This window comes from Loxodonta africana, chromosome 16 (assembly GCF_030014295.1).
Source record: "Loxodonta africana isolate mLoxAfr1 chromosome 16, mLoxAfr1.hap2, whole genome shotgun sequence".
In the NCBI taxonomy this organism is placed as follows: Eukaryota; Metazoa; Chordata; class Mammalia; order Proboscidea; family Elephantidae; genus Loxodonta; species Loxodonta africana.
In genome coordinates, this window is record NC_087357.1 from 65,949,576 (window position 1) to 65,962,950 (window position 13,375).

At 35.4% G+C, this 13,375-nt stretch overlaps 1 protein-coding gene across 8 annotated transcripts in view; it reads right to left on the reverse strand.

The window, feature by feature from the left end:
- HERC4 (HECT and RLD domain containing E3 ubiquitin protein ligase 4) overlaps positions 1-13,375 on the reverse strand; it is a 140,164-nt gene that overhangs the window by 42,385 nt on the left and 84,404 nt on the right. For all 8 annotated transcript variants that reach the window (XR_775670.3, XR_010318112.1, XM_023546987.2 and 5 more), the window contains one exon: positions 8,275-8,394. Coding sequence is in view for 6 of the 8 variants with exons in the window: in XM_023546987.2 (XP_023402755.2) it covers positions 8,275-8,394 (120 nt within the window). In the remaining 2 variants the exon portion in view is untranslated. The remainder of the gene's footprint in view (positions 1-8,274; positions 8,395-13,375) is intronic.

Consider the following 13,375-nt stretch of genomic DNA (forward strand, 5'->3'; position numbering starts at 1 on the left):
TTTACTCTGTTATCTTTTCCCTGTAAGAAACAGTAACCCTGAGTATAAGAGCTTTCAGTGAGCTCTGTGAGTCCTTCTAGAGAATTACCACAACTAGAGGTTGGTTTGGGGAACCCTCTGGTCTTGCAACTAGTGTCAGAAGTGAGGGCAATCTTGTGTGAACTGTTCCCTCTAACTTGTTAGTTTGCTAACCTCTAGCACGCCTTGATAGTATCATCTGAGGCTTTAACGTATTAGCATGGAATTAGGGTTCTTTTACTATGTTGTGCTACATAAAGCCAAAGAAGCATAAGCATTGACAAAATATGACTCTACACAAATCCTAAGAAAGGAAATTACTGAGAACAGGTTTTTAAAAAAGTTTCCAAAGTACCAAGTTATCACTACATAATTACCCGTTGGCAGTGTAAATAAGAACATGTTTAGAAGCTGCTGTGAAAAAATGAGTTTTCAATTACACTCAGTTTAATTTTAAGGCAATTTAAGAGAAACATTTGCAATTCCTTTATAGTATATTTTGTGAGACATTTTAAAAGTGCCACGACTACTAAAAATATCTGAAAAAGGGAAAAAAAAAAATCAATATTTACTGACTTGACAACTATACTAAATGCCAAGGTAATTTATATCATGGCAGATGGATTTTATCCTGAAGTAGACACTGAAACAGTAGATCCCAACCAAATGGATTTATTTAAGAAGAAGGCACCAAGGGAAATACCAGATTACTAGAAATTTCAATTTTAGGGATGAGGATCTTAGACAAAAACTTGAAAATTAAAAAAAAAAAAAAAAAGTAAAAGCTTAAAAGAGCAAGGATGAGCTTTCCTGGGAAATAACAGGGCTGCAAGACAGCTCAAAAGTATTTCAAAGTAGTCTTTGCAAGGGAAATGTAAAAGGGAAACGAGTGCTGTGTGGGGTGGAGGTAGGATTTCAGGAAAACATTAAGTCAACTGAAGGTCTATTGCTAAAAATGCAACACATCACTCAATCTGTAACCTACTGATGGCTCCAAATCCACATACTCAAGCACTAACCGCTGGCTGTTTTTACATTAGGGACCCTGAAATTGGATCAAAGTACGCCTAACTTTAGTTATTCAATGTTCTGGAAGCTGCAATGAAAGAGGCCTGAAGGAACAAATGTTCAAAAGTCAGGGTTTCATGATCTAAATACAACTTCCCTAAGGCTGCTTTTAACACCAGTGGTTAATGATGGTTCCAGCTAGTTACAGGCAGAAAAGATGCAACTCCTTGGCATGTTTTAGTTCCAACTGACTACTTATGATAAAACCCTAAACCACTCCTAGTGTCATCTTGATTTCTGGGCCTGATGGTACAACAGGATTACTGTGAGAAGATGTAACGAGAAAATACTAAAGTTACTGAAATAATTCAGATAAGATATGAAGGAGGGTGTTGGCAGCTTAGATGGAAATAAACAGATATCTTTAAAACACGAAGGAAATGGAAAACATACAAAACTCAATTTGGCAATCCAATGCACAGAGAAAAACAATGGCATTATAATCAATCCAAAAATCTGAGCCTGGATCCAAGAAACTTTATAAAGCAAGAATGAACTTTTATCAGAAAGAGTAGAGCTGCAGAGGAACACAAATGCAGTTCAATTTTCTCATTTTATTAAATAAGGAAGAAATTCAAAGCCACCTAAGTTAAATACTGGCATATCGTCCCAAAGCTGATCTAGCCTATCTTCCTATTTTCCTGATAAACATGTCATGTTACTAGCTGAGCGCTGTAAACATGTAAAGTAAAACAAATTCTTAAAAGTATTTTATATTTTGTTGTTGAAAATATACACAGAAAACACAAACCAATTCAACAGTTTCTACATTTACAATTCAGTGACATTGATGTCATTCTTTGAGTTGTTCCTCCCCCACTGACATAAATTCACTGACCCCTAAGGTTGCTATCTAATCTTTTGAATGGCTGTTGTTAATGTGATTCCACATTAAAAAAATTAAAAAAACGATACCCGTTGCCATCGAGTCAATTCTGACTCATAGCGACCCAACAGGACAGAGTAGAGCTGCCCCATAGTGTTTCCAAGAAGCAGCTGGTGGATTTGAACTGCTGACCTTTTGGTGAGCAGCTGTACTGTACCTCTTAACCACTGCACCACCAGGGATCTCACATAAACAGAACTTAGGAGAGCAAAATGCCCAAGGCAGATGTTCTTTACTAGTTAAGATAAACTATTGTTTGGTTTTAAGATTATTTGCGGGGACATTTTTGGTTTAAGGTTTAAGTAAAAATTTTTTAACTCCAAAGAACAAATACAGTGATGATTTATACACACAGCCCTATTAATACTGACTACATAACAAATAAGACATAAGACACACACTTATATAACATAATACCAAAGACTAAGTTTTTTACTAATTTATCATATCTTTATTAGTACCAACTTGCATCTGGTATGTCTCACATAGGTATACACTGTTCTTGAGATAAATGAATATACATTTTTTAAAAACGCTTAACTTGAATCTTAGCTTTTACTCTAAGATTCAAGTTAAGCATGTAGTACAGGCACAGACCCAACACATACTTTTCTATATTTTGTTCCAAATTAGTCAATTTTATTAAGACACACACCGATGATAATCATGTACAGTAACTAAAAGTATAAAAAAGAGAAGAAAAAAGATCAAAGAGGCTAGTAGGACACAATTCTACAGCAGAGTAAAGGAGAGTAAGGCAACGTACAATTGAGAACAGTAACCTATAAAGTGGAGACAAATCATCAAATAGAAGATAAATAAAAAGAAAGAGAAAATGTAAACTCTTTTATTTTACCATCAGATCAACATAGGAGAAAAAGAGTTAAAAAGCAAAGAAATTCAACTGAAAAAGTAGTTCATACAGTACTTTCACGCACCCAGGGCAGAGGCTTGAAAAGGAAGAGACGATTACATAGTATCTTGCAGGACTCGCAGGATCAAGCAATGACTCCATGAAAACAGTTAAGGAGAAGAGTTAGGTGAAAAAGGATGGAAGAATGGAAGGGGATGAGGTGAATGGTTAGGAGTCTCAGCAATACAAAAGGGTATTACAAAGAAAGCCAGAATTTCACAGAATTAGTTATTAATGTTTAGAGATCAGAGAAGTGTACACTTAATGATTTCTTAAAATACTTGACTGTGAAAAAAAGGAACTAGAGGAAAAAAACCTCAACGGATTATGGCATAAAGCAAATATAGTAATTTCCTAGCAGTGTTTAGAACAAAGTTAAAAACACACACACACATATTTTTATTTTTTGTAATTCATAGTAAGTATGTTCTATCACAGAATATGTTAAACTTTCACAATGATCATAACCCTTGTTCAATACCAGTATACGAATGCATGCAGTATGTGTGTATACACACATATACACATACACATCTGTATCACCACAAATTACACATGAGTATATTTGAGTCAGGTTTTTTAAAACCTTACAGGCTCACCATGATATTTAACTTCGTATTAAAACTAGTAATGCAAGTATGAATCTTATAAAAAAAACTTCGGGGGGGGGAAGTCTTCAAGCGTTATCCGCAAATGTGAAATAGCTTTGAATTGTCTCCAAGAAAGACACTCTGTGAGGGCAAATGTCATAATATAAATTAATGAACTATTTAAAAAGTTTCACAGTCAAAGACCTTCAAAGTAGGTTGCAAGCCTTCTAATTCTCAGAGGTAGATCAGAACAACCCAAATCATGGATTCTAGGTTCTAATTTCTAAGCTGTGATATTAAACCTACTTTGCAAATTAAATAAAGAACAAGCTTCCACTTCCACAACCACCTATTCAATATCACTTCTCTCTATACATGGAGAGAAAGGAAAGGCATGTGGTTCAAAGGGCAGAGTAAAAGGAAAAAGATTCTTTTTTTTTTTTTTTAATGTGTGTGCATATATTTATTATTTTTCTCCCCTCATTCAAAAATTTATACATGTATTGTTTTGTGACATTGGTTGCAATCCCCACAATGTGACAGACAGCATATTCCTCCTTTCCACCCTGGATTTCCTGTGCCCATTTGATCAGTTCCTGTCCTTTCTTGCCTTCTCATTCTGCTTTTGGACAGGAGTTGCCCATTTGGTCTCAATCAGACGGCTTGTAACCTACTTTGAAGGTCTTTGACTGTGAAACTTCTAAATAGTTCACTAATTTATATTATGACATTTGCCCTCACAGGGTTCTGATTGGACTAAGAAGCACATTCCTCATGTGTATTCTTTTTTGTCTTATAATCCTGGCTAATCTTTGTCTGAAAAGCAGTTTCGGGAATGGTTTCAGTTCTGGGTTAACAGAGCATCTGGAGGTCTAGTTTTGGGGGGAAAAATTTTTTAAGCATAGAAGCCATATATTAGATCTGGAGAGAATGAGGAACAAAGGAAGAAAGCCTAGAAATAGGAGGGTAGTCCCCTGCTGCCTCTCTTACCAGGAAACAGTAGCCCTGGAATAGCTCCCTCTGGAAATTCAGTTTGCTAATATAACTGCTATACAGGAAGGAGCAGTTTAGATGATAAGTTCTGGGCCTACTAAATTTATAAACAAACATTCAAATCACAGCTTCTCCATGTAGTACAAGATTACTACTAAAAAGAAATCCTATTAGACAGGCATTTCTCTTAGCTTGGTCAGGATGTAAGTAGTTTATCACCTACATAAACCAAAACCAAAACAACCAAACCCAATGCCACTGAGTTGATTCCAACTGAAAGCAACCCTATAGGATAGAGCAGAACTGCCCCATAGGGTTTCCAAGACTGTAAATCTTTACAGAAGCAGACCTCCACATGTTCCTCTGGCAGAGCAGCTAGTGGGTTTGAACTGCTGACCTTTTGGTTAGCAGTGGAGCACTTTACTACTGTGCCACCAGGGCTGCTATAGCACCGACATGAGAGATACAAATTCTAGCTCAAAGGACATATGATCTAATTCATAGCACTCAAGGAGGAATGACTCTCCAGGACAATGTTTCTTAAGCCAGGCTCCCAGACACAGGATATATTCTTAGGGGTCTATGAGTACCCTTCAAGAATTTTAAATGTAGTGTTTTTGTATCAATGATAATTAAAAAAACCGGTAAAAAAGATAATATGAGAATAATCCTTTGATAATCTCGGTATTGCCATAAAGCACCAAGACTTGCAATGGTTGTTACCGTAATCAAACTGGCACCGAATGGGAACTCTGTATACATAATTTCATACATAAATGATATGCCTGATGAGTGAAGACCAAATGATTGCCACATCTCATTCTAAAAACAAATGTTTCATTGTAATTCAAAGAGAGAAAAGTAGCAAGGGAACTGAGTTATAAGACACCTCAGAACATGGGCTTTTGCCAAAATCAAAGCCTGTGCTAAGGCAGCCAGTAATAACCATCATTTTACCAAGACTTACTATGTGCCAAGAGAACTGCCCTAAGCACTTTATATGGATTATATCAATTAATCGGCTCAATAACTGTATAAGGTAGGTTTTATCATTCCTAATTTACAGAAAAACAAAAGAAATTCCAGAGAAATTAAGTAATCTGCCCAAGGACATAACAATGAAGACAGATTTCAATTTAGGTGCTGTTGGGATTTGAACTTAAGTGCTATTATGCTATACTGCTTCCTTACCAAATTCAAATTGTGAGCTGGGATTCCTTTTTATCAGAACATTATTATCCTCCATACTAAATTAATATTAATGATTTATTAATTTATAGTTATTTATAATTAATTCATAAATCTGTCATGGTTTTAGGACTTTTAACAGCTAAGCACAAGGAGTTCAGAACTAGTTTTGCTTTTATACATTTAAGTCAGATAATCATAAAAATATGTAAGTAAACACTGAGCTTAAATAAGTTGTTTTTCTTTAAAGGAGGTCCATATATCACTCAAGTTTCAGAAACACTGCTCAAAGACTTAGGGTGCCAAGTAGTGTATCAGGGTTCATATGCCAAGATGAACAAGGTACATTTCCTAAAGCATCAATTTTCCTCAATAGTAAATACCTTAAACCCCTTTTACATTGCAATAAATATTATGTCCAGTAGAATGCAAAGTTTGTGTACATTTCAAAGATAAAATATAAGACTTCAAACAAGTCATGCCAAAGTAAGGTTAATAACCTCAAGATATAGGTGCATACTCTTCTTCTCCCTTAGTGGTACTCTGGAGGAAGACCTGGAGAAGCTTTGCCTAGGTTTGAGATTTAGTTCAAAGAGGGGAAGGAAAAGAGAAGTATTTATTAAAGACTTTTAGGTATTTTCTTTCTTAAAAACTGTCCTTTGATTCCAGTTACCATTCCACCTCCTGCTCTTTTTTAAAGCAGAACATCTTGAAAATGTCTACGGTGCTTGTTCCTTCTTGCTCACCCCATCTAGACCAGCAATATCAAGGTCGCCAATGACCTTCAAGTAACCAAATTCACTGTTCAATTCTACGGTTTTATCCTACTTTTCAGCAGCATGTAATATATTCTCTTTGACTTTACATATTTTTCTATAATAACACTCCCCTAGTTTTCCTTCAACCTTAGGAGTCACTCCTTAATCTTTGTGGATTTCTCTCCTTTCCTTACCTCCCACATCCATTCCACCCATCAGCAATTCTTGTCCATTTTATCTCGAAAGAGATATTCCAAGACCATTCTCTTCTTGCATCTACACTACGACCATCCTAGCCAAACTCATCATTTTCTCTCCCCTAATTTTTTTAATTACTAAAATAGCCCTCTAATTAGTGTTCCTGTTTCATTTTTACCCCATTCCTCACACTCAATTCTCCATATAACTGATAAGAGTGATTATTTAAAAATATAAATCAGATTTTGTTCCCTCTTCTTACCACCCTCCAATGACTTCCATAACACTTCAGATAAAATTTAAATTCTTAACTCTAGTTTACTAAACCCTGTATAATTTGGTCCCTGGCCATTTCTCTGATCTCTCCCCAGAACTTTCCCCACACTCATGTTTTAGCCATACTGGTGTCCTTCTATCTTTCAAACATGGCTACCAAATGAGTTTTCAAACCTGAGTATCATATGCCCTGGTGGTGCAGTGGTTAAGCGCTTGGTTGCTAACTGAAAGACTGGTGGTTTGAACCCACCAGCCGTAGATGTGGCAGTCTACTTCTGTAAAGATTTACAGCCTTGGAAATCCTACGGGGCCGTTCCACTCTGTCATATCGGGTTGCTATGAGTCGGGATCAACTTGACGGCAACAGGATGATGATTGTATTTCTAACTACTTACCCATTTCTATATTAAAATTTTATGTGCCTTATAGTTTTATAAGACTATGCTACTGCTGTGATGGAAAACTGCCTAGTTATCAGAGATCTAGACACATGGAATGGAGAAGTATGTACACATGTGAATTTATGTAAAAAAAAAAAATCTGAAATAAAATTTAACATATAAATGTACAAAATTCAAGAACAGAACCTATGGTCTTACAGCTCTCTTCTGGTAGTTCTGAGGCACTAAATACCACAATAGTACTACATTCTTAGAGCTTCAGTATCAGGGACTCCAATATTCTCAATATTACATAATTAAGAGACAACTTGATGGAAAACGAGTAAAAAAAATCCATGTCACATTTACAATTCAACTTCTTTAGAAAAATGTAAGCTATTTACACTACAGGCTTTGGTATAAAAGTAGAATATTTCCTTACAAATATTACATAATATTTAGCTACTCTTTTGCAAAGTGTTGTTTAAAAAATAAGCTCTGAATAAAAAAAAACTGCAGTGTTTCACAAAGAAGCAATTGTTTCTTTTATAATAGAAAACATGATATGTGAAAAATGAATTCATTGGAAACAACTGAAATGGCCATCAACAGATGAATGGATAAACAAAATCGTGGTACATAATATACATACAATGGAATATTATGTAGCTGTAAAGAAAATGAAGTTCTGATGCATACCACAACATGAATAAACCGTGAAAACATGATGCAGAGTGAAATAAATCAGTCATAAAAGGACAAATACTGTATGATCTCACTTATGTGAAATATGCAAATATATGGAAACCAAAGATTATTAATGGTTACCTGGGGTAGGAGAGAGGAACAGTTTTTGTTTGGGGGGCACTGAGTTTACGTTAATGGTAGTGGAATATTTTGGAAAAGGATAATATGAAAATTGAAATCAATGTCACTGAATTGTAAATGCAGAAGCTAAGCTGGCAAAAAAGAAAAATGAACTCATAAAATGCAATAGGAAACATACCATTCCATAAGCCTGCTGTTGGACCCAGTTGATATAATCATTCCTTATGTCTATCAATTCTTGTACTTCATGTATATAAAATTTATCATATTGTATGATCTGTCCCGTTTTCTCATTTACCTACAAGAAAGTAAAAGTGTAATTAACATTAAATTTAACCAGTACCTATGACAGAGATTAAAAAATATTTAAATAGAAAAAGGCTTGAGATATTTTAGCTAATTTTCTCTTCATATAAAAAATACTTACTGAGTGCCTGCTATATGTAAATTAAGTGCCATGGGAGACACAAAGATTTATAAGATGTGATACCTGCACTCAGGACCTCATCCTCCAGTAGAAAATAAAGACATTTATGTAACCACAACACAGTATGAGATAAGTAAAGTATATATAGTATATGTAAACTAGAAACTATAAGGAATGCAAAAGAGGAATTTAAATAACAATAATAGCTAATGCTTGGTAAGTATTACTCTATGTCAGCATATGATAAGAAATTAGTAAACTTTGAGAGGTGACTTTTGGGTAGGGCGCAAACAACAGAGGCTGCAAAGTACCACCTCAGAGATTAGCTACTAATTACACAGAAAAAAAACAAATCTTTACAGTCGACAGCACCACCTTAACAAGTGATCAACTAATCACCACCAATACTGGTATCATCAAACATTGTGCTCCTGCTGATATAATGCAACAAGCAATTACACATCATCTATAAAGCAAAAAAATGTTTAGCCTGAATCTAATCAAGCCTCTTGATGTAAATTTCTGTTTATAGGAAATACAACAGACAGAAATACAAGTTAACCATAGCCACAGGGAAACAATCAGACAAATCTGGATTGTGAAACTGTTACAAGAAAACTAGCCAGGGCTCTCCAAGAAGTCAAGGTAATGGGGATAAAAACGTGGGGGTTGTTATAAATCAAAAGAGACTAGGGGATTTCTGTGCTGGATATGACAGAGTAGCTTGTACCATACTAATCCTCCTGCCAGTAAAAACTGTAAACTCTGAACAATATATATAAAAAAGCCCCAACTATTCAAAAACCCTGGTAACCAGTAACCAATTGTGCTTAAGTTGATTCTAACTCATGGAGACCCCATGTGTGTCAGAGTTGAACCCTACTCAATGTGGTTTTCAATGGCAGATTTTTCAGAAGTAAGTTGCTAGGCCTTTCTTCAGAGGTGCCCAGGGGTACACTCAAATTTCCAACCTTTCAGTTAGAAGCTGAGTACATTAACTATTTACACCATCCAGAGACTCCAAAGGTCTGAAAACTCAATCCCAGTTTAACCCCTGAATAACTGATGTAAATCCCCACATTAACAGCCAGAAAGAAGAAAATGTGTACCCATTTCCAGGTTTTAGGCCTTCAGTCTACTATTAAATGTACAACCAAAAATGATGAGACACATAAAAAGCAATAAAACAAAACAACAAATAAAGTATCAAGACAAAAAGCAATCAACAGAGCCATACTCAAGAGATATCCAGATACTAGAGCTAGAAGACAGGGACTTTATGAAAACATTTTGAACTGAATGAAAATAAAAACACAACATATAAAAATTTGTGGGATGCTGCTAAAGCAGGGATTAGAGTGAAATTATAGCATTACATAATCTTGGGTCACTATGTATGTAATATAGGGTCACTGTGAGTTGCAATCAACGGCAAACAGGTTTGGTTTGGATGTAATCTTAGGAACAAAAAAGGTCTACAGTCAACGATATAAGCTTCTGTCTTAAGAATCTAGAAGAAGAGGAGCAAATTAAGAACAAATAAGGCAGAAGGAAATAAAAATAAAGCAGAAGTCAATAACAGAGAAAAACAATGAAAGCCAAGAGGTTCTTTGGAAAGATCAGTAAAATTGATAAACCTCAAGCCAGACTGACCAAGAAAAAAAGAGAGAAGATACAAATTACCAGTAACAGAAACGAAAGAGGGGACATCACTACTTAGCCATCTTATCAAAACTGACTCAAGAAGAAACAGAAAATCTGAAATGTGCTATATTTGTGAAAGAAATTTCAAACATATTAAAAACTTCCAAAAGAAAACCCCAATTCCAAATGATTTCACTGGTGAATTCTATCAAACATTTAAGGGAAAAAGAAAACCAATCTTATAAAATGCTTTCAGAAAACACAGGAAGAGGGAATATTACTTGATTTATTTTATTAAGCCAGAAAAACCTTGATATCAAAGCTGACAAGAATATGAGAAACAAAAATTATAGATCAATATCCCACACTAACACTAACATGAAACATTCAAGAAAACATTAGCAAATTAAACCTAACTATATAAATGATAATACATAATAGCCAAGTGGAACCCAAGAATGCAAGGTTGGTTTAGCATTTGAAAAGCAATGCATTTTACCATATTTCAGAAAAAAAAGGAGAAAAATCATTAGTTCATCTTAACAGATGCAGAAAAAGCATTTTTATTCCTGATATAAAATGTCAGTAAATCAAAAAGAAGGAAGCTGCTTCCAATAGATAAATGCCACCTATGAAAAGGAATACACAGAGCCACTGTACCAAAAGAACTGGTTGACGTTCAACCATTGTAGAAGCTAGCATATCATCAAGAACTGACAGTACTGAAGGAAGAAGTCCAAGCTGGCACTGAAGGCACTGGTGAAAAACAAGGGTACGGGAATTGACGGAAATACCAACTGCTGAGATGTTCAACAAATGGATGCACTGCTGGAAGCGGTCACTTGTCTATGCCGAGAAATCTGGAAGACAGCTACCTGGCCAGTCAATTGGAAGAGATCTGTATTTGTGCCCCTTCCAAAGATCCAAAAGAATGTGGAAATTATTGAACAATGTCATTAATATCACACTCAAGTAAAATTTTGCTGAAGATCATTCAAAAGTGGCTGCAGCAGTACAACAACAGAGAACTGCCAGAAATCCAGGCCGGATTCGGAAGAGGACATGGAACCAGGAATATCATTGCTGATGTCAGATGAATTCTGGCTGAAAGCAGAGAATATCAGGAAGATGTTTACCTGTGTTTTACGGACTAGGCAAAGGCATTCCACTGTGTGGATCACAACAAATTACAGACAACATTATGAAGAACGGGAATTTCAGAACACTTAACTGTGCTCAGGCGGAACCTGTAGGATGTTTACCTGCATTTTATTTATGCAAAGGCATTCAACTAGATCATAAAAAATCATGAACAACACTAAGAAGAATGGGAATTCCAGAACAATTAATTGTACTCAAGAGGAACTGGTACATAGGCCAAGAGGCAGTCGTTCAAACGGAACAAGGAAATACTGTGTGGATTAAAATCAAGAAAGGAATGCATCAGGGTTGTATCTTTTCAGCATACTTATTCAATCTGTACACTGAGCAAATAATCCGAGAAGCTGGACTATATGAAGAAGAATGCGGCATTAGGACTGGAAAAGACTCGTTAACAACCTGTGATATGCAGATGACACAATCTTGCTTGCTGAAAGTGAAGAGGACATGAAGCACCTACTGATGAAGATCAAAGACTACAGACGTCGGTATGGATTACACCTTAACATAAAGAAAACAAAAATCCTCTCAAGTGGACTAATAAGCAACATTATAATAAATGGAGAAAACATTGAAGTTGTCAACGATTTCATTTTACTTGGATCCACGATCAATGCCCATGGAGCAGCAATAGCGAAATCAAAGGATGTATCACACATTGGGTCAATCTGTGGCAAAAGACCTCTTTAAAGTGTTAAAAAGCAAAGATGTCCCTTTAAAGACTGAGGTGTGCCTGGCTAAGCCATGATGTTTTCAAACGCCTCATACGCAACGTGAAAGCTGGACAATGAACAAAGAAAACCAAAGAATTGATGCCTTTGAATTATGCTGTTGGCAAGGAATACTGAATACACCATGGACTGTCAGAAGAACAAACAAATCTGTTTCTGAAGAAGTACAGCCAGAATACTCCTTAGAAGCAAGGATGGCAAGACTTTATCTCACATACTTTGGACAAATTATCAGGAGCGACCAGTCCCTGGAGAAGGACATCATGCTTGGTAAAGCAGAGGGTCAGCAGAAAAGAGAAAGATTCTCAACGAGATGGACTGACACAGTGACTGCAACAATGCGCTCAAACATAACCATTGTGAAGATGACACAGAACCAGTCAGTGTTTCATTCCGTTGTACACAGGGTAGCTGTGAGTTGGAACCGACTCGATGGCACCTAACAACGACAACAACATGAAAACCGTACATCTAACATTATACTTAATAGTGAAATATTGAACACTTTCTAAGACCAGGAACCAGGCAAGGATGTCCATTGTTACAATGTACCGGAAATTTTATTCAGTAAAATAAGGCAAGAGAAAGACACAGTTGTATATACAAAAAATCCAAATGAATCTGTAAAAGAAGTGCTGTAACTAATAAATTAATTTATCTGGGTCAGAGAATACAAAGTCAATATACAAAACTCAATCATATTTCTCTATACTAGCAACAAACAATATCTGGAAAATAAAATTTAAAAAATTATCATTTACATTATCAGAAACAAAAAATATTTAGGAATAAATTTTTCAAAGGATGTGCAAGACCTCTAAACTGAAAACGTCAAAGCACTGCTTAAAAGCAAAGAAAGAACTAAAAATCGAAGAGATAAACTATGTGGACAGATTGGAAAAGAAAATAACAAGACCTGACCAACAAATGTAGAAAACGAAATGTGGCGGAACTCTAGGTAAGAAAAAAAGTTAACAACATAAACTTCTTTTTCTACATTGAGGAAATTTAAATATTCTAGGATAGATATATGATATTGTGGAATTAAAGCCAAATTTCTTAAGGAAAAAAGATATTGTGGTTATATAGGAGAATACCCTTATTCTTAGGAGATGAGTACCTAGTATCAAAGGATGATATCTGTATTTTACTTTCAAGTGACTCATGAAAAAGAGTACACACAGTTGCACACATATATAAAGCAAATGTGATATGTTAACAACTACTGACTCTAGAACTGGAAGACATATAAGTGCTGATTATATCTGTCTTAATTTTTCTTTACATTTTGAAGATATTCAAAATTAAAACAGAAG